Raw genomic sequence first — 21808 nt, 5'->3', positions numbered from 1 at the left:
TTGCACAATACTGTACAATTGAAGATTTCTTGCTATTGCTGAATACTGTGCAATTGAAAATTTCTTGCTATTGCACAATACTTAATATAATAATTTTGAATCCTGATTTGGACCAACTTGAAAACTTTGCCCATAATCAAAAATCTAAGTACATATTTAGATTCAGCATATCAAAGAAGCCCAAGAATTTAATTTTTGTTAAAATCAAACTTAGTTTAATTTTGGACCCTTTGGACCTTAATGAAGACCAATTTGAAAACGGAACCAAAAATTAAGAATCTACTAACACAGTTAGATTTGGCATATCAAAGAACCCCAATTATTCAATTTTTGATGAAATCAAACAAAGTTAAATTTTGGACCTCGATTTGGACCAACTCTAAAACTGGGCCAATAATAAAAAATCTAAATACATTTTTAGATTCAGCATATCAAAGAACCCCAAAGATTCAATTTTTGTTAAAATCAAACTAAGTTTAATTTTGGACCCTTTGGACCTTAATGTAGACCAATTTGAAAACGGGACCAAAAATTAAAAATCTACATACACAGTTAGATTCAGCATATCAAAGAACCCCAATTATTCAATTTTTGATGAAATCAAACAAAGTTTAGTTTTGGACCCTTTGGGCCCCTTATTCCCAAACTGTTGGGACCAAAACTCCCAAAATCAATCCAAACCTTCCTTTTGTGTTCATAAACCTTGTGTTTAAATTTCATTGATTTCTATTCACTTATACTAAAGTTATTGTGCAAAAACCAAGAATAATGCTTATTTTGGCCCTTTTTGGCCCCTTATTCCTAAACAGTTAGAACAAAAACTCCCAAAATCAATCCCAACCTTCCTTTTGTGGTCATAAACCTTGTGTCAAAATTTCATAGATTTCTATTTACTTAAACTAAAGTTATAGTGCGAAAACCAAGAAAATGCTTATTTGGGCCCTTTTTGGCCCCTCATTCCTAAAATATTGGGACCAAAACTCCCAAATTCAATCCCAGCCTTCCTTTTGTGGTCATAAACCTTATATTATAATTTCATAGATTTCTATTCACTTTTACTAAAGTTAGAGTGTGAAAACTAAAAGTATTTGGACGACGCAGACAACGACGCCGACGTGATAGCAATATACGACGAAAAAAAATTCAAATTTTGCGGTCGTATAAAAACCCATGGTTGATGAAAATGAGATACAAGATATGAATACAAATAGGAAATGTGTAATATATGTGCTAATAAGATAGGTACAGGAAACCAATGACCCTCTAGTTTCCATTGTAATATTTGTTACGGTGGAAGATATTACGGGTAGTAATTGTTCAGAGGAATGAAATTCTTTCCATTTTACATAGAAAATATTAAAGAGTAATTTCTTCCCAGTTAATATTTCGAATAAGCTTCTGAGAAACATTCCAATTGTTTTGATAGTACTTAATCATCATGTCACTTCTATCACTGGAAATGTGTGGCTGTTTAAAGACAAAATGTTGGGTCAAAAAGATAGCGAGTTATGTTAAAATGACTTTCTCTTACGAAAGCCTTTAAAACTAAAAAGTAGGATGTCCGTTTTATGTTAATTTCTGTGTCATTTTTGTCTCTTGTGGAGAGTTGTCTCATTGGCAATCATACCACATCTTCTATTTTTATACATTTTTTTATAGCAGTCTCTGAATCATGAAAATTAGGCAAGACATATACCGTAGATACTCGCTTATAAGTCAGAAGTTTGGAGCTGAAAAGGGTATCCGACTTATAGTCGGATCGACTAATAGGCGAGTATCGTTCGGATATGGAAACTTTGTAACACAAGACATCATCATACAAAGAATGCAGGGGCGGATCCAGCCAATTTAAAAAGGGGGGTCCCAACCCAGGACAAAGGGGGGTCCAACTGTATGTCCCCATTCAAATGCATTGATCAGCCAAAAAAGGGGGTTCCAACCCCTGAAGCCCCCTCCCCCCTGGATCCTCCAATGGTATGAAGCTATACTATCTTTAACATTTTAAAATATAAATCTTCATACAAATATAAATATCTTACAAGTGCTCCTGTAGCCACATAGTAATCTTATCTACACATAGTAATCTTATCTACACATAGTAATCTTATCTACACATAGTAATCTTATTGCCACATAGTAATCTTAAAAGTTTGGCCTTCTACAACTTAAGTTGCAGCTGAGACAACCAGATGCTCCGCAGGGCGCAGCTTTATACGACCGCAGAGGTTGAACCCTGAACGGTTGGGGCAAGTATGAATACAACATTCAAGTTGGATCCAGCTCTAAATTTGGATTGTGATTAAATAGTTGACACAGCATGTGTTTCTGACACAGAATGAATGTGTTCTAATGAACTTAAAATTTTTGTTTTCTCTTAGAGCAATTCACTATGCTGTTGAATATTAATCCTCTCAAAAAATTGTTTGAAGAAATTTTCTTTTTATTTATGAAATTTCAAATGAGAAAAATTGAATACAATTTTTTTAATCACATCCCCCTTTCCCTTATTCCAAAACTAATCCCAATTAAAATTTCTAATGGAGTTTGCAACAATAACTACTCATTTAAATACATCATAAAATATTTAGATGTAAAAAAACTGCTTGTTATCACTGAATGGTAAAGATTGTTTTAATTTATCAGTTGGTAGTAAAAAGTGAATATACATTGTATATTGTATATGACAAAGATTTAAGTTGATTCTGGACAAAGTAAGATAACTCCAATTAAAAAAAAATCTTGCTATTGCACAATATTGTGCATTTAGATATTTATTGCTTACTATTCTGGACCAATTTGAAAACGGGACCAAAAATTAAGAATCTTCATACACAGTTAGATTCGGCATATCAAAGAACCCCAATTTTTCAATTTTTGATAAAATCAAACAAAGTTTAATTTTGGACCTTTTGGACCTTAATGTAGACCAATTTGAAAACGGGACCAAAAATTAAGAATCTACATACACAGTTAGATTTGGCATATCAAAGAACCCCAATTATTCAATTTTTGATGCAATCAAACAAAGTTGAATTTTGGACCCTTTTCGGCCCCTTATTCCTAAGCTGTTAGGACCAAAACTCCCGAAATCTATACCAACCTTCCTTTTATGGTCATAAACCTTGTGTTTAAATTTCATAGATTTCTATTTACTTAAACTAAAGTTATGGTGCGAAAACCAAGAAAATGCTTATTTGGACCCCTTTTTGGCCCCTTATTCCTAAACTGTTAGAACCAAAACTCCCAAAATCAATCCCAACCTTCCTTTTGTGGTCATAAACCTTGTGTCAAAATTTAATAGATTTCTATTTACTTTTACTAAAGTTACTGTGCGAAAAACAAGAAAATGCTTATTTGGGCCCTTTTTGGCCCCTTATTCCTTAACTGTTGGGATCAAAACTCCCAAAATCAATCCCAAACTTCCTTTTGTGATCATAAACCTTGTGTTAAAATTTCATAGATTTCTATTCACTTTTACTTAAGTTAGAGTGCGAAAACTTAAAGTAATCAGACAACGACGACGACGCAGACGCCAACGTGATGGCAATATACGACGAAAATTTTTCAAATTTTGCGGTCGTATAAAAATTAGTTGTTAATATTTTCTTAACATTTAATAGGAGATAGACGTTGACCTGCTCAGAATGCTGATTATTTTTAGCTGTGTTGCTGTTAGTGTTAGTTTTGCCCTAATTGCTTCAGTTTGTATTTTATCCCCTTTGTTTTGTTTAAGCAACAGTGACCATGTATGTTGCAAGAGTAATTCCCAAGACAAAATGTTAAGCTAGATACCATAAGGAGCATACAGGAAAAGTTTGGGAACATTAGGTAGCACTCCACAGTTAGGTGTGTAGTTTCGCATTTTGGCCCCTGTGGATTTTTTAAATATGAGAGCTAGTGTGCAATAAAATTCATTTTTGGATAGCTGAGTATTAAAATAGCCTTTGTATTGGGTTTATATGAACATCAAGGTTATGTAATGTATGTAATATAGGCTGTTTTCTGTATGACAGTCCGTATTTGCATGTCCATACCATACATTGGTCCGGCAATTATTGTAATGTTTTTTTCCAACTTTTTATCGCACGAACTTTGTGATTGGATTTTACGAAAAAATGAGGCGAAAGACACCCATTTTTTATTTGATCATTAGGAAGATTTAAGAAAACAGTTTCTAAAAAGGTATCACTCAAAGGCATTGAAATTCTAGTTTGATCCAAATTTTGGGGGGATATATGACATGTTCACCCCCCTTTTTGCAATATTTTATGGTAAATAAATGCTGAATGTTGCCATGGATACACATAAAAGGAATTAATTTTCACCCTTTTAACGTTGGAAAATTGAATCTATGGAAGATACTGATTACATACATATGCACATGTACAACACAAACTGTTAGGTAAATGTATTAGAAATCCAGGAACAGGAGATGATAAAACATTTTGGGGCTCATTTTTAATTTTATTTTCTAACTGTGGAGTGCTACCTTATGCCTGGAAATTACAAGGAAATGTTTCTTTAAACAGTTTATGACAACAGACGACCGACGGATGGTGAAAGACAGCAAGTGCCAGCAAAGGCTCAATTTATCTGTTTATGTAAGATAAACAGTGTATACTTTTCAACAGCAAATAGATTATTTTAATCACCTTGAGTTTCTTTTTTCTCACCTTGAACTCCAGCTTTATCTATAAAGTTATTGAGGTTAAAAGTACAGTTATTGGAGGCCAAATACTGTGTGAATCTCTGAAATAAAATAAAAGAAATATAATTGTATTTATTGTCATAGTGCCACTGTGCCCACAGGATGCACCTATCTCCATCAATCTTACACATATCCTACACACCAAAACATTACCCTAATATACATCTAAAGAAAAATTGACAAGAGTTTTGACTACAATTGATTGTTATAATTATAATTAAGTCAAATGAGAATTTGAGTAGGGCCAAATAAAGATACATGTTTGGTTCCTGTTACATACTTTAAAGTTCGGTAGGTTTCACTGAAATTGTTTCCGGTATTATACATGCCCCATCTGAAAATCCACCATTTTTACATGTGTTAGGTTGTAAAAATAAACAGTCATGTATCATTGTTATTTTGTTTATTTTCTATTGTAACATCTTCTGACTTTTCTTGAACTGAATTTTAATGTGTGAATTGTTCTGTGTTTACTTTTCTATATTGGCTAGAGGTATTAGGGGAGGGGGAAGATCTCATAAATATGTTTAACCCCGCCACATTTTTGCGCCTGTCCCAAGTCAAGAGCCTCTGGCGTTTGTTAGTCTTGTATTATTTTAATTTTAGTTTCTTGTGTATAATTTGGAGTTTAGTATGGCATCTATTATCACTGAACTAGTATATATTTGTTTAGGGGCCAGCTGAAGGACGCCTCCGGTGCGGGAATTTATCACTACATTGTTGTCTGCTCTATGGTCAGATTGTTGTCTTTTGACACATTCCCCATTTCCATTCTCAATTTCATGATATGTTTTTAGTTTGTTTTTTTGCATTCTGTTATGAATTCTTGCATTTTAGCCATAACAGATACTTCTGATGGAAATTCAGATGACAGAAATCTATAAACTTAATTATTTTATTGATGGTTTCAAAATTTATTTTATAGAAATGGAAACAAATTCTAGGGTCTGGGTTTTTAACTAGGGTCCAGTGTGTAACTGGATCCACACATATATTTTTATTTGGCCTAAGTATTTTACTATATATAAGAAACTGCTTCAAGTCTCAATTGCTGACCTTGCAAAAATATGTCAATTTGATATCAATTTTCACCTTTTCTAATTTCAAGTGCATTCAAGCAAATATAAATTTTAAGCCAGTGAATTATTGTTTGTCTATGTATGGTGCCTTGTAAAATATTGTAATATTATATTAATTATTGGAAGTGGTGTTTCGGAAGACATAAATGCTTAAGCTTTTTTCTATCTTATTATCCTAAATATATTTGTATTTATGCTATTACTAACAACTGCTGTTTATTTTTGTTGTAAGGGGAAAATTTTCAAAAACATATCTTTGTTGCGTAAACATGGTAAAGGGTCCTCCTTCACCACAGATCCTTATCAAGATACAATATAGTTTTGGTGAGACATACCTCATTGCCATAATTCATTAAATTCTGTATTGTAATCAAGGACTTAAACACTATTGTCCAGTTTGTATGTTGTGTTCTTTCGATCAGTAAATCAGCTAACTGTGGAATGGAAACATTTGGCTCATTGGTGCATTGAATTAAATCTGCAAAATATATGAAATAAGAGCATGTAAATAGGTAACATATAACCTGGGAAAAGTAGGCATGCTGAAGACTCTATTGATAAAATATAATTTTCATTGAGAAAATATATGTCCAATTTTAATTTTGTTCCCACTAATACATAATAATAAATAGTCCATTTGCCAATTACCCATTTTAATCTGTTATTACACCCTTTTTTTAACAAATTACTCCCCTTTGTCAATCATAGACTGGTTCTATACCTTACAAAAGCAAAAAATGATGAATTGAAAGAAATGTTTCTGCGTTTTCACAAATTTTTCACAAAAATTAATTTCTGATGACATATGTATTAAGCAAACAACAAATGGATGTAATTAAAAGATTTGAAAACCTTATATATAACATCCATTACGCACAGTTTAATTTGCTCTTTCTGCTAGCTTTCCATTGTGAATAAAAATTAAAGTCCCTCCTAAGGGAGACAACTAAAAAAGGGATCTCTAAATACAGGGTCAAATACGGGAATTGGCAAATGGACTTTTTGTCATATAAATTTATTTGATACTCTTTAGACATACAACTCTGAAATTTGGTTTGTGGATAATTTTCAGTCAGTGGACATAACATGCAAGCTTGATACAGCTCTGAATTTTGATTGCAAATTAAAGATTTCTTCTTGAAACTTCTTAAAAAAATTAAATTTGAGAAATTTTGAAAAAAAGAAATTGAACCTTTTGACAAAATTGGACCCCCCCCCCCCCCCCAAACTTTTTGAATCACCCCTTGGAGCAATCACCCAAAACTGGCCCCTGCCCCCTTTCCATTGTAGTATATGGAACATTGTTTCTACAATTTCAGAGAGATCTAAACACTTAAAAACAAGTCATTATCCAGAAACTAGAAAAATGTTTATTTTAGCCCTTTAATGGCCATTAATTCCTGCATGAATGGGGCAGTAATCCCCAAACTCAATCCCTTCCTTTTGTGATTTGGAACTTCAAGGTACAATGTTAGGGAAATCCATACACTTACACACAAGTTATATATTGTACAGAAACTACAGAAATGCTTGTTTTTGGCCCCTTTTTAGTCGTAACTCCTAACCTGTTGGCACCATAACCACAAAAATTAATCCAATACTTCTACTTGTGGTAATAAATAAACATTGTGGTACAATTTCAGAGCAATTTTCGTATAAAAATCTCAAACACTCATGTATTTTTATAGAAAAATGATATTAAATCCCTGGTTATGGAACTTTTCCACGAACAAACATTAATTTACATTCAGCAGGTACTCATTTGCAGATAGAATTTTAACAAACCCAGATAAAATCAATATCTATGTTTAAATTATGTTTTTGCACATATAATTGTCAATCATCATGATCATAGTTTAAAAGATGGCTGTTAACCTAGATTGTTATTGTCTTTAAGGATTGAAATTGGAAATAGAAAATACTGGCTGGTAGCCCTGTTATTGATTGGTTCTGAATCAAAACCTTGCATTCTGGCAATTTATCTTACGCACATTAACTTTTTCCAAGAGAATTGTTTTCAACATGCATGTTCAAGGAAATTAATACAAACATGACAAACGGATATGTAAATTCAGCATAACAGAAATGACATCATTGACAACACATATCCAGTCAAAGTGTGTGTTTAAATGATGGCTGGTTTCAAACATTGATCAGTTCTAGAGGATGCAAGGCTTATCATCATAAGTAAGGGCCAATGAATCCATGGACATAATGGTTAATGGGTTTTCAAGCGTACAAACTGCAATCATGGACTATAAGAGAACATGTTGTGGCATTATCCCTTCAGGAATTCAATTCTGGCGAAATTGTTTTGTTTGCCCACCCTCAGAATCCAACAAGGGATAATTTATACTTTAGAGTTTAGTTGTCATGGTAAATGTACCCTAGTATCATCACCAGCTGCCTACCAACCATCACCCCAAACCGAGGTCAAATATTAACACAAGTATCCTTCCTCATTTAAGCCATGTCATCATACAGTAACCGCTAGGGATTGTTGGGTTACTTACAATCCAGATGTTTTTTCTTTGGCCCCATAACTTCTTCTGTAGTTGCTTTACATACAACCTTGGCCAACCCTTGGCCCGAGAGGCTGTGTTTAGCCGCAGTCATGCGATCTAAAATACTCTGTCCTGACATTTTGACTAACTATATGGTTAGAACACTCAGGAGTCACCAAGGGTCTTCTCTGACCCAAATGAGTGTGTTGAGATGCTCTAAATACACAAAAAGGGGTGGATACGGCGACCAATAATATTCAAGATGGCTGTTTCATTAATCAATCTCCGAAACAGAGGCGATCTGATTTTTTTGTTACACTTAGTCTACGCCGGTTTTCTGCAAAACTATTAGCTTTTCTAAAAGCTCGGCAAAATGTTTTTTAAAAGGCACTGGCTAAATCATATATAGAAATAAAATGCTCCGCTTAGAACCGGGAAAAGTATATCAATATGTTAATATAACACATATTATACAAATACAGCCTTTGTATGAGGTTGATACAAGGATATATTGACCTGAAAGAAGTATATTGACTGAGGACGAAGTCCGAGGTCGATATACTTCTTTGGGTCGATATATCCTGTATTGACCTCATACAAAGGCTATATTTGTTATATTATTAATTTCCGACCATACTTGTATCAAAATCGTCATTTAGGATTATTGGAATTTTATAGATATTACATTGTCTCCTTGACAGTAACAACATATTAGTTGTTATTTCATTTCCTTTTTTTTTTTTTTTTTTTTTTACATCTTATGTATTTAAAGATTTTTTGTCAAATAATCGATGACAGATATCATGTGTTATAAAATGTTAAACAATATCTTGAAATTCAGTACATTAATTCACAAAGTATATCGGTTTTTAGATATTCTAAAAATAACCGTGCGATATACTTTTTGCCGGTCAATTAGCTTTTTGCTATCCGCCGTTTTTTCTCTACCTTCGAAAATATAGTTTAACATGTGACTATCTCTAAACGAATCAAATTTGTTGTAATATACGAATTAAAATAATATAACGTTATATGTTCCTGGCTTAGAAGTGATAAATAATACTGTCAGTTAAAAAAATAATGATAACACTTGGTAAAGAGTTAGATCTATCTTTCTTTTGCCGAACTGACACTCTCGTAGATCTATATACTGTTCTTTTGTTTTTATATGAATCATATTATAATGTTTATTTTCATATATATTATTAAACATATATTTATCATGTTTTGTCTATTATGATTTATTTGTTGGTAATTGATTTGCCTATAAGGGCCCTTTCATTAGGAAATAAACATATTTTATTTGATTTAGAATCTATTTAGTTTTTTGTTTTGTGTAATACACTGGCGAATTGACACAATAAAATAATCATTACCCCCCACCTTTTTAATACAAATCTTTGAAGAAATTGTCTTTTGAATTTCTTAAATCTGAAATGAGAAAAGATTGCACCCTCCCCATAATTTCTTTTTTGTTAACCCCCACCCCCACTTTTTTCCAAATAATTCCTTCCCTCAAGATATGGTCACAATCTCAATTCAAATTTCGAATGGAGTTTGCAACCATAATTACCAATTTTAAATACATATCTCTAAACGAATCATACAAGTCTTAAAATAGAAAATGGCATACATAATCATGGCTAATAACTATTCCTTTAATAGTTACCTCTAAAAATAAATTGACAGCTTATCATCACAAGACAATACAACATTTATTTATACATAATTTAATGTGTTTGGATTACCTTCCTTACACTGCTTTTAAATGAAGGCAACAGTGGTATACCGCTGTTCCTCTTTTTTGCTCCTAATTCCTAACCGGTTTGAGTCATAATCCCCAAAACCAATTATAACCAACCCTTTGTGGTATTGAAACTTGCGATATAATTTCAGAGTGATCCGTACACCGTTCCACAAGTTGTTGTCTGGAAACTAGAAAAAAACCATATATTTGGCCACTTTTTGGTCCCTAATTCATAAACTGCTCGGACTATAACCTCCAAGATCAATCCCAATCTTCCTTTTGTGGTTATAAATCTAGTGTTTAAATTTCACAGTATCATGCATGTGATTCAATGATTCTAAATTCTTAAGAATTTTAAAATTCGCTTTTCTTAATTGTTTTTGATTTTTTTGTCAGAATTATTAGAAATCCTTTAGTTTCGTTCATATAGCGCCTTATAAAAGTTATGCTCTCTTATCCAATTTTTATTCTTTTCGTAATTTTAGTGCATATATCTGAAAAAGGCATATTTTCAAAACTTTTGAGTTTTTGTTAATTTTTTAATGATGCCAATATCAAATGTAGGAACAAACTATCGATAATCATTTCTAGCCAAATAACAGAGTAGTGAACATCCTCAAGGGCCTCAAGTAGATGATTTGTATTACTATTATGATGTTTCAGTCATGGGGTAATGCAATGATTTGTATTACTAGTATGATGTTTCAGTCATGGGGTAATGCAATGATTTGTATTACTAGTATGATGTTTTAGTCACGGGGTAACGCAATGATTTGTATTACTAGTATGATGTTTCAGTCATGGGGTAATGCAATGATTTGTATTACTAGTATGATGTTTCAGTCATGGGGTAATGCAATGATTTGTATTACTAGTATGATGTTTCAGTCATGGGGTAATGCAATGATTTGTATTACTAGTATGATGTTTCAGTCATGGGGTAATGCAATGATTTGTATTACTAGTATGATGTTTCAGTTATGGGGTAATGCAATGATTCAGGGGCGGATCCAGCCATTTTGTAAAGGGGGTCCTAACCAAGGACAAATGGGGGGGGTCCAATTACATATCCACATTCAAATGCATTGATCGTCCAAAAAAGGGGGTTCCAACCCCCGGAAACCCGGCTCCGCGCCTGTGATTTGTATTACAAGTAGGATGTTTCAGTCATGGGGGAATACAATGATTTGTATAACTAGTGTGATGTTTCAGTCATGGGATAATGCAATGATTTGTATTACTAGTATGATGTTTCAGTTCATGTGTAATGCATTGATTTGAATTACTAGTGTGATGTTTCAGTCATGGGGTAATGCAAATTTGTAATTGAAATGCAAAGAAAGGAAATTAATTACATGTTTCAAGTAAAAGTATGTATATGTAATGCAGTAATCTTTGAATTACATGTAACTGTAATTCAATGCAGCATTGTTTTCATTTCATTTAATTGTAATGTTATACAAAACAGAAATTAAGATTTGTCGATACAATGCGAAAACAAATTTACAGATCTAGCATTGTTGGGTTGATGTTCAGACGAGTTGTATATATACTAAGTAATATACTAAGTAATATATATATATATAATGATGATGATAATTTGATGATATAATTAGGAAAGAAATTCTGAGTTAATATTTCAATTGATAAAAAATTTAAAATAATATAATTATATTTATTAGTAAAAAGTAAAAGTTAAGATAAGCATCAAACTCATGCATTCTCTATAAAATCTTTTTAGAGCAAACGCAGAGATGTATATCGCGAAACATTCAAACCAAATACAGAAGAGCAGTCACCTTTAATAGGTTTACAATATGTAATGTGTAATTCAATACATTACTTTGCATGAGTAAACATTAATTTGATAAATGCATGTAATTATATGGATAGGGTTTTGAAGTTTGGTTGTTACGTACCTGAAGAAAACTTATTTCAAACGGGAAAGCACACTCTCATTTTTACGGAAATGAAATGTTGTTTACCGGTGCTGGATTTGGAAAGGATCCTGGTAAACTTATCAATACTTTTGATAAACTTTCTAAAAGGTTACGAATTCAATACTGTAGTAAGATAATTGAATATTATTTTTAATGGCTTTAATATTGAATTTGTTATCAGTAATTTAAAAGTGAGCTAAATGTTTTTGTTATGTACATAATATACACATTCATCGATCTACAATTTGATGATACCTGTATCTTGGCATTGCACAACTTCGGCTTATGTTTTTCTCTGACTGTTTATGACGTCTTTACACTAAATCCATTGGATGTTGGATATGCACTGATTGATAATTTAGTCTTAGCAGGGCCGAAACTACATTAAGGCAAATGAGGCAAATGCCTTATGTTAGAAATTAAAAAAAAAAATGAAACAAAAGATTGTCTTAATATCAAATTGTTTTCACGGAAAGTGTCTAGCAAAAAGCAAGTTCTCTTCGCTCTCTGGTGTCGCCCCTGCATGTTTTTCGTGATCCAGGTTTCTATTTTACTTTAAGTTTTCAGAATTGATGGTCTATTGTTTGTACTTATTAGTCCCGGGTTTGTCTTTTGTTCATTCATTGTCCTACTTTATGACTATAGTCTGAGTGTTGATTTTCATTTGTCTAGTAAACGTGTGGTTTTGCAATGTTGCATGCACACCGAGAATATACGATGCTACAAGACACAGAGAAAAAAAAAGTCGTTTCTGCATGGAGAGTTGAACTTGATATCAAAGAATACAAGACTGGCTTTTTGGGGTAGATAAAACTAGATAACTGACATGGTTTAAATTAAAGTAGGGTCACCAATTTCCCGGTATCAAATAATTTGGTGAAAAAAACAATAATGTATTGCCATATGACCTGTTCCATTGAAGAGTTAAACTTGCATTAAGTCATGTTCAGACCCCTTTAACAGAAAAGATACGAAAAAGACGAAAGATACCAGAGGGACAACGCCATGGCTAAAAATGAAAAAGACAAACAGACAAACAACAAAACACATGGAACAACATAGAAAACTAAAGAACCAAAAGAGTAAATGACGAAACCTAATCGCACTCAAAGTCAATGCATAGAAAAAATAAGAGGCTAGTTACGGCCCTGTCAATTGTGGAAATGAATTTCGCAATTTAATTGACCAGTGTTTCAAAAAAATTAAAAAAAAATCATTCGGATGTTCTTTTAAATTTCGTCAATGCATGCATGCTATCTTTCAAAGTTCTCTTTGTGGGATTTACAAAATAGAGAATAGTTAACAAAAAGTGAAGTCACATGATAAAGGACAAAAAATAAAATAAAAAGAGATAGAAAATAAAGAATAAAGAGTAATGTGGTGCTTGAATATAAAAACAATAAACTGTCTATATATAGGACAGATGTTAAGGGTTATCTTAATCTTTTGGCTAAAATGGCCGTATTTACACCCCTAATTTTACTCTGAGTACAGACTAACCTGTGCACCTGCAACAGTTTTAAGGGATGGCAGGAACTAGATATATAAATTTTAAATGCATTTTATGTTTTAAAAAATTATAAACTTTTCTAGATTTTGCTTTCCAGTTTTTTTCGTGCCTGCAGAAGGTGCAAAAATTAACTAAGTAGTGAAAACGATTGAGAAGCTCCCCTCATATAATCAATGTTGTGAGTAGTTTTGATTTAAATGGACAATGCCGGGATGGACAATAGACACCTGTAAACAAAAGGTGATTTAAACTGTGTAACTGAGTGGACCGTATCAAATGAAACTCGGGTGTTTGTTTATTTTGCTATCTTCTGCAGACTGAAAAAAACTGGACATGAAAATCCAGGTAAGTTTTTAATTTTCTGAAACTTAGACTTCGTATAACTTTTATATATCTAGTTCCTGCCATGCCTTAAGGTTCATGTGGACCCTATGGCTAAAATGGCCGTATTTTCACCTCAAAATTTTCTCTGAGTACAGGCAAACCTGTGCATCTGGAAAAGTTTTAAGGCATAGCATGCCCTAGATAAATAGAATTCAAATGCATTGTATGATTTAAAAAATTCTTAACTTAACTGGATTATGCCGTACACTTTTTTTCGTCTCTGCAGAAGATGATAAAATTAACAAACAGTTGAGTTTACCTTGATATGGTCCACTCAGGTACACAGTTTATATAACCAATTATTGTCAGGTATCTATTGTCCATCTAATGTCCATGTCAATTAAAAATGCTCATTTTAAGTTTTACCTGTGGGGAAGTTCTCAAACCTGTTTCCCAACTTAGTTTATTTTGGCACCTTCTGGGGGAATGAAAAAAAGTGCACGGCAAAATCCTGGTAAGTTTTTATTTTTCTAAAACATAAAACATACTTAAAATTCATTTATCTAGGGCATGCTATGCCTGATTTTTTTTACAGATGCGTAGGTTTGTCTGTACTCAGAGTAAATTTTGAGGTGAAAATACGGCCATTTTAGCCATAGGGTCCACATGAACCTTAAGGTTCATCATAAGGAATTGAAAAATATGGCCGTGTTTACACCTCAAAAATTACTATGAGTACAGACAAACTGGTACATTCAGGAAAGTTTTAAGGCATGGCAGGAACTAGATATATAAAAGTTATATGAAGTCTACGTTTCAGAAAATGAAAAACTTACCTGCATTTTGATGTGCATTTTTTTCCAGTCTGCAGAAGATAGCAAAATAAACAAACACCCGAGTTTCATTTGATACGGTCCAGTTACACAGTTTAAACCTGTTAAATCACCTATTGTATACAGGTGTCTATTGTCCATCTATTGTCCATTTAAATCAATACTACTCACAACATTGATTATATGAGGGGAGCTTCTCAATCGTTTTCACTACTTAGTTAATTTTTGCACCTTCTGCAGGAACGAAAAAAAATGGATAGCAAAATCTAGAAAAGTTACTAATTTTCTGAAACATAAAATGCATTTAAAATATATATATCTAGTTCCTGCCATCCCTTAAAACTGTTGCAGGTGTATAGGTTAGTCTGTACTCAGAGTAAAATTTGGGGTGTAAATACGGCCATTTTAGCCAAAAGGTTGGGTCCTCAATGCTCTTCAACTTTGTATTTGTTTGGCTTTTTAACTATTTTGATCTGAGCGTCACTGATGAGTCTTATGTAGACGAAACGCGCGTCTGGCGTATAAAAATAAAATTATAATCCTGGTACTTTTGATAACTATTATGATGAACCTTAAAACTTTCCTGGATGTACCAGTTTGTCTGTACTCATAGTAATTTTTGAGGTGTAAACGCGGCCATATTTTTCAATTCCTTATGATGAACCTTAAATGCCTCCGCTTATGATGACATATGTGTTTGAGTATAAAGTTTATTTTCGACTCTGTTCAATAATTTTATCAGTATTAATTTTTACACAGGCTCGGCTTTGACTTATTGTGTAACATTGTCACAACTTATAGATGATCATTTAACTCAGAAACTATTCGTTGAATGAGTTATATTCAGTAACTTCAGAAATATACAAAGCCGCCAAAAGAATAATTATGCTGTTTCAAAGATTAAAACAGCTAGAGATCTTGATGGGGCTCTTAATTTCTGTATACTATTATTTAATTTTTAAGTTATTTTTCTCTTTTCTTCATATTTGTCGCACCCCATTCTTCTCTTTTCTTTATATTTTAGAACCACAAAAATTGATGATAACTAGGAAGGCAAGGCGAAAAAAAAACCCGTTTGTTAATTGACATTAATAAAGTCACATATTTTGTGTACAGTTTCCCTAAAAAATATATTCATATCGTCTTGCCATCTGAAATAAGAACGGCAAAATAGCAAAAACTCTATATAAATCGCTATTTTGCCGGCTCCGGCAAAATAGACTCTAAGAGTCACGGACAACGTGCATTTTCTCAATCTTCAGGATGTGACAAATGACAAAATTTTTATGGATTATACAGGAACTTGAAAACACCAGATGAGAGCTAAACTAAAATTGTAAAATAAAATACGAAAAGATATTTGTTAGAAAATGCTTTGAGAATATCAAAAGAAAAGATAGGGTCACCGAATGTATTTTCTAGCTAAATTACAAAATAACTAAACTCCATGTAGATTTCTTCAGAAAATGCACCATTTTAGAGTTATCTCCCATTAACATGTCTATTTAAAAACATTAAAAATTTAGCAAAAAATAATCTACACTTTCAAAATTATTAATATTTATAATCTTATAAATGTGTTCTTTTAAATGTAAATTCACATAAGTTATCTGCATTCCTGCATTAAATTTTGCTAATTTAATTGAAAATGTGGACCTTAGATTTTTGTTTTTTCCAATCCAAGATGTTGAAAGACACCCATATCAGTTACCGACCGGGAGTAATTACCAATTGAAGAACAGTCCGGTGGACACATTTTACTGCCAAAAATATATGGAAACTCCCATTAATGAACGGGATGCCGAAAAGAAGGACGAAATGCACAGTGCCCCTGTGGAAATGCTATTCGCAACAATATTTACACACTTTAACACACGTGGTTAATTTTTGTACGAAAGTCACGTGAAAATAATGGAATGTCAACAATGCTGTAAAAAGGGCGTACCTCTGTCAATCAAATAGCTTGATGGAAAAGTCCATAAATGAAGTATCAGAAGGTAGGGCGGCATGAATTTTATTAATTGGAGAATACTTGCTCCTAAGATCGATAATTTATTACTTATATTTCTTACAGTTCAAAATATCATATTTTCTGCTAAAATATAAATTTACACGTCTATAGTTAATTTTAAGAATAAAGATGTAGGTCAAACAACCTGCTACGGAATTTGTGTTTCTTGGACTCGTCCATTTTGGATAGTGGCCGTATTCAGTGCCAGATTTCGACAGAGATTCTTGGGTGAGTGTTATTTGTTTTGCTGCTTGTGTCACCAGAAACAAGTAAAATAAAAATGAAACTATACAATTAAAAAAAAGTAACGAACTTTATTAACTAGAAGTTACAAATTCTGATATGGGACTAGATGCATTCGAACAACATGGCGGATACCAAAAAGGTGTTAAAAACCAACAGGTTAAAATATATTGTCGTTTACCTATTTTTTATCATATGATAAAATATCAAATATAAGAATATACGAGGAACAGTTGTTTACACCTCAACAAAACGACTGATTGTATTTTGAGAAAGTTGTCCAGAAAGACCGCTAAATATTCTTTAAATATTTACATTTTTATTGACATTGTATAAATACCTATTAATTTGAGTATCATACTGCTCAAGTACAATGTACCATGCAGTAACAAACAGACACATTACATAGTTTGTTATTTGTGACATGCAGACATTTGGTTATTAACTTATTATCAAGCAGGTTAAGTTGCCAGTTTACATCAGCTGGTATTTTATGCAATTATTTTCTATTGATGAGGGGGCCTTGGTGGGCGTAGTCGTTACTACTGTAATCACTAGCCAGTCAACTCAAAGGTTGTGAGTTGAACCCCGCTTGTGCAGGCGGCATGTGCGTGTGTACTCTACTCCAATCTTAATTCACTAGGATTGTCAGTTTTCCTATGGAAGGTCAGTGGTTTTCACCAGGCACTCTGGCTTCTTCCACCAATAAAAACTGGCTGCCACAAAATAGCCTAAATGTGGTGCTTTTTAGTTGTGTTAAAATACCATTAAGCAAATCAAATCTATTGATGAGTATTAATATATTTATTTATAGTGGATTTGGGAATCTTGTTATTTCAACTTACAATGTATTAATCCTTTTTCACTTATGTTGCTGGTGCTAGTGTTGCTTTGTAGTGGCATTAGCCTGCTCTTTTCCAAATCTAAATGTAACAAGGGTGAACATGTTGTTTACAGCTTTGTAGTGGCACTAGCCTGCTCTTTTTACAAATCTATATGTAACAAGGGTGAACATGTTGTTTACAGCTTTGTAGTGGCACTAGCCTGCTCTTTTTACAAATCTATATGTAACAAGGGTGAACATGTTGTTTACAGCTTTGTAGTGGCATTAGCCTGCTCTTTTCCAAATCTATATGTAACAAGGTTGAACATGTTGTTTACAGCTTTGTAGTGGCATTAGCCTGCTCTTTTCCAAATCTATATGTAACAAGGGTGAACATGTTGTTTACAGCTTTGTAGTGGCATGAGCCTGCTCTTTTCCAAATCTACATGTAACAAGGGCGAGCATGTTGTTTACAGCTTTGTAGTGGCATTAGCCTGCTCTTTTCCAAATCTACATGTAACAAGGGCGAGCATGTTGTTTACAGCTTTGTAGTGGCATTAGCTTGCTCTTTTTAAAAATCTATATGTAACAAGGGTGAACATGTTGTTTACATGCAAGTGATATGTTGATGTCGCTTACTAATTGATGAGTATTCAGTTCTTAGTTGAATATTAAGATGATGTAGTATGAGTGCCAATGAGACAACTTTCCATCCAAGTCACATTTTGTAGAAATAAAATATTTTATTGGTCAAAGTACGGTCTTCAACACAGAACCTTCTGCACACACTGAACAGTTAGCTATAAAGGGTCACAAAAATGACTAGTGTACTTTTTAAGAAAATTGTTATTTGGATTGAGAGTTGTCTCATTGGCACTCACACCACATCTTCCTATATCTATGTAAAACCAACCGTCTAATCTATATAAGAAACAAGAAACACTTATGAACCACATCAACAAATGACAACCACTGAACATCAGGTCAGTATACCAATTGTACCTCATATTATTTTTTCAATACATAAGAAAAAGAAGATAAAATTGAGAATGGAAATGGGGAATTCGACTGTGTCAAAGAGACAACAACCCGACCAAAATAAAAAAACACAACAGCAGAAGGTCACCAACAGGTCTTCAATGTAGCGAGAAATTCCCGCACCCGGAGGCGTCCTTCAGCTGGCCCCTAAACAAATATATACTAGTTCAGTGATAATGAACGCCATACTAATTTCCAAATTGTACACAAGAAACTAAAATTTAAATAATACAAGACTAACAAAGGCCAGAGGCTCCTGACTTGGGACAGGCGCAAAAATGCGGCGGGGTTAAACATGTTTGTGAGATCTCAACCCTCCCCCTATACCTCTAACCAGTGTAGAAAAGTAAAAGCATAACAATACGCACATTAAAATAAAAAACGCACATAACAATACGCACATTATAAGAAAAAGAAGAGCATACATGTACATATTTGATTAAGAGTGGCTCACTACGACTAAGAAAAATTGGTTTATCTTTTGAAAACAAGCGTGGTTTATTCAATTTTCATACACTTTTCTTCTACTTTTAATGATGAACACATACAAAAACAGTATGTTATGATTGACAACAAGGAAAGCAGAGGCTACTTTAACTAACAAAAAAAGCTTTATTGTGTCTTTATTAAGACATGGCGAATTTTCTAGATTGCAAAACAGATGGACAAATCTACACGATAAATGTAACTACAGAGATATAAAATGTATTTTATTTGAATAAAACATGACAAATCAAGAACAATAATATACATATTACAAATATAACATGTAAAACATAAAAAAACAATCAAGGTTTTGGCAAAAATATTCTGTACTCTTCACTTCACCTGGAAATTTTTTTGTTGAATTTTGAACCTGAAAAAAAGTCTAAAGAAAATGTTTTTTGGAATTTTGGATCCTCAATGCTCTTCAACTTTGTACTTGTTTGGCTTTATAAATATTTTGATATGAGCGTCACTGATGAGACTTATGTAGACGAAACGTTTGTCTGGGGTACTAAATTATAATCCTGGTACATTTTGTACCTTTGATAACTATAATAGGCATGTATATCACACACCCCCCTTACAAGAAACATGAACCAGGGTATAAATGTGTGTGTTATACATGCTAAAAGACGGTGAATTGATTACTAAAAAAGAAATTGGAACAGCCCTCTAATTTAACCATAAAAACAATGAGGGAATTAGAAACAAAACCACTAATAAATATAAAATTCTGTCTTATGTTTAGAGCAATTATAAAATTGTTTTTGTCAATATTTCCTTTTTGAAAAGGTGAACAATGATTTAAATGGCAAACATTGTATATGAGTAATGCACATTTATGTAATATCAATACCTTAAATAATGTTATAACAGTAAATACAAAAAAATGTGTTTTGCTACATATTATGAAAGATCAAGAAAAATGCACAGCTTCAGTTACTGCAATACTTCAACCCCTGCATTGAAGCATCATAATTTTAGTCAGAATATGCATGATTTTGAGCTCAACTGGCCCATTGCTTGTACAGTACATTCCGGTTATTTGCATAGCCTAATTGTCAGACAAAATTATTCCATTTTAAAAGATGTCAAAAAGACTGGCAAAAAAGACAATATTTTTTTACAGGCAAACAATAGAACACAAAACTCAAACCCCATCAAAAACTGGGGGTGATGTCAGGTGCTGTGGAGGGGTAAGCAGATCCTGCTCCATATGTGGCATCCGTTGAGTTAAAAACTATAAAAGATAGGTAGGAACTGTTAGTAGCAAAAATAGTAAGCAACGCATGATGATCTACAAAAATTGTCGATTTACACTGTGGATTATTTTTCATGTGTACCAGTTTCATGAACTGAGGAAAAGTTGTACAGTTTTGAATATTTGATTTGATGGATTTGCTCAAGTCAGCATACAAGCCTATAAAACATTCATACTTTTTAAACATGTTCATGGTTTATCTTGCTTATCATGCTTATTCCACAAATATTGGTATCCACATAATAATAATGAATTCACAGCATCTCGAAAAAATATATTGAGTACATGTATATTGTAGGTAGAACTATTTAATCAGCAGAAATAATCAGCAAATTAACAAGAATTTCAAGTATCTGCCTGTTATACATGTATCAATCTTTGATAGGTAAGCAATTGTGGCTCTTGTTAAGTTACACAAATGTATTTTTTCAATAAAATTGATTTGATCTTTACTTACAGGTTCTTTAAATGGTGAAAATATAGTAATTGGAGTATATGTGGATCTTTCACCATGTCTATAGTTTTGTTGGATAATACTTAGTAACAAAGTGAAAATTATGTGAACACTTTTAATTCAAAGCAATATATTGAAAAGTGATAGAAATATAATGGATTTATAAATATGGAAAATTGGACAAACTTAACTAAGTAACATGCTGCAAAACTTGAGTCCTTCAAACAACAAATTTGATAAGCTATTGAAAGCTAATTATATTGTGAACAAGAGATGAGATATGATACGTAATTCTACCAGTGGAAATGATAATGATGATCCAGAACGTGGTGGACGTCGACCGCTTGTCATTGATAATCAGGGTCGGCAAATGCTCAATGACATTAAAAATGCCTTAAGTCACCATCTTAAAACAAATAAACCTGAAGGAGAAATGTCACCAAACATTATTAAGCCTATATCAGCCCCAGGAAAAAGCCGGAAAGCCTACAACAAGCAAGCCATGGAAGCTATTCACAACAGTTTGAGACCATTCCAGCATGGGAAAGATGAAAAAAATGGCCATAGTAGTGCAACATCTACTCAAGGAAGTGATGACAGTGAAAAAAATGATGTGAGTTTTTATACTACCGCAAATTTTGAAAAAAATTTCGTCGTATATTGCTATCATGTTGGCGTCGTCGTCGTCATCGTCGTCGTCGTCATCGTCGTCGTCGTCCGAATACTTTTAGTTTTCGCACTCTAACTTTAGTAAAAGTGAATAGAAATCTATGAAATTTTAACACAAGGTTTATGACCATAAAAGGAAGGTTGGTATTGATTTTGGGAGTTTTGGTCCCAACATTTT

General features: G+C 32.9%; 2 protein-coding genes across 9 annotated transcripts in view; one reads left to right on the top strand and one right to left on the bottom strand.

Moving 5' to 3' along the window:
- LOC134686955 (phosphatidylinositol-binding clathrin assembly protein LAP-like) overlaps positions 1–14745 on the bottom strand; it is a 68955-nt gene extending 54210 nt beyond the window's left edge. For 3 of the 5 annotated variants that reach the window (XM_063546829.1, XM_063546830.1, XM_063546832.1), the window contains exons 1-3: positions 8301–8569; positions 6123–6265; positions 4653–4749 (exon numbers count right to left, since the gene is read on the bottom strand). In XM_063546829.1, coding sequence (XP_063402899.1) covers positions 4653–4749; positions 6123–6265; positions 8301–8430 — 370 coding nt within the window. In that variant the 5' untranslated portion in view covers positions 8431–8569. Of the gene's footprint in view, positions 1–4652; positions 4750–6122; positions 6266–8300; positions 8570–14648 lie in introns of those variants that run through there. The other 2 variants (XM_063546833.1, XM_063546831.1) reach the window with 2 other exon arrangements.
- Positions 14746–16558: 1813 nt separating this feature from the next.
- The window catches only part of LOC134686953 (serine/threonine-protein kinase LATS1-like), a 34215-nt gene continuing 28965 nt past the window's right edge, over positions 16559–21808 (top strand). For 2 of the 4 annotated variants that reach the window (XM_063546827.1, XM_063546823.1), the window contains exons 1-2: positions 16659–16884; positions 20967–21574. In XM_063546827.1, the coding sequence (XP_063402897.1) occupies positions 21242–21574 (333 nt within the window). In that variant the 5' untranslated portion in view covers positions 16659–16884; positions 20967–21241. The other 2 variants (XM_063546825.1, XM_063546824.1) reach the window with 2 other exon arrangements.

The sequence above is a fragment of the Mytilus trossulus genome, chromosome 10 (assembly GCF_036588685.1).
Source record: "Mytilus trossulus isolate FHL-02 chromosome 10, PNRI_Mtr1.1.1.hap1, whole genome shotgun sequence".
Taxonomy (NCBI): Eukaryota; Metazoa; Mollusca; class Bivalvia; order Mytilida; family Mytilidae; genus Mytilus; species Mytilus trossulus.
Note: the sequence above shows the minus strand (reverse complement) of the source record. Positions and strands in the feature narration are given on the sequence as shown.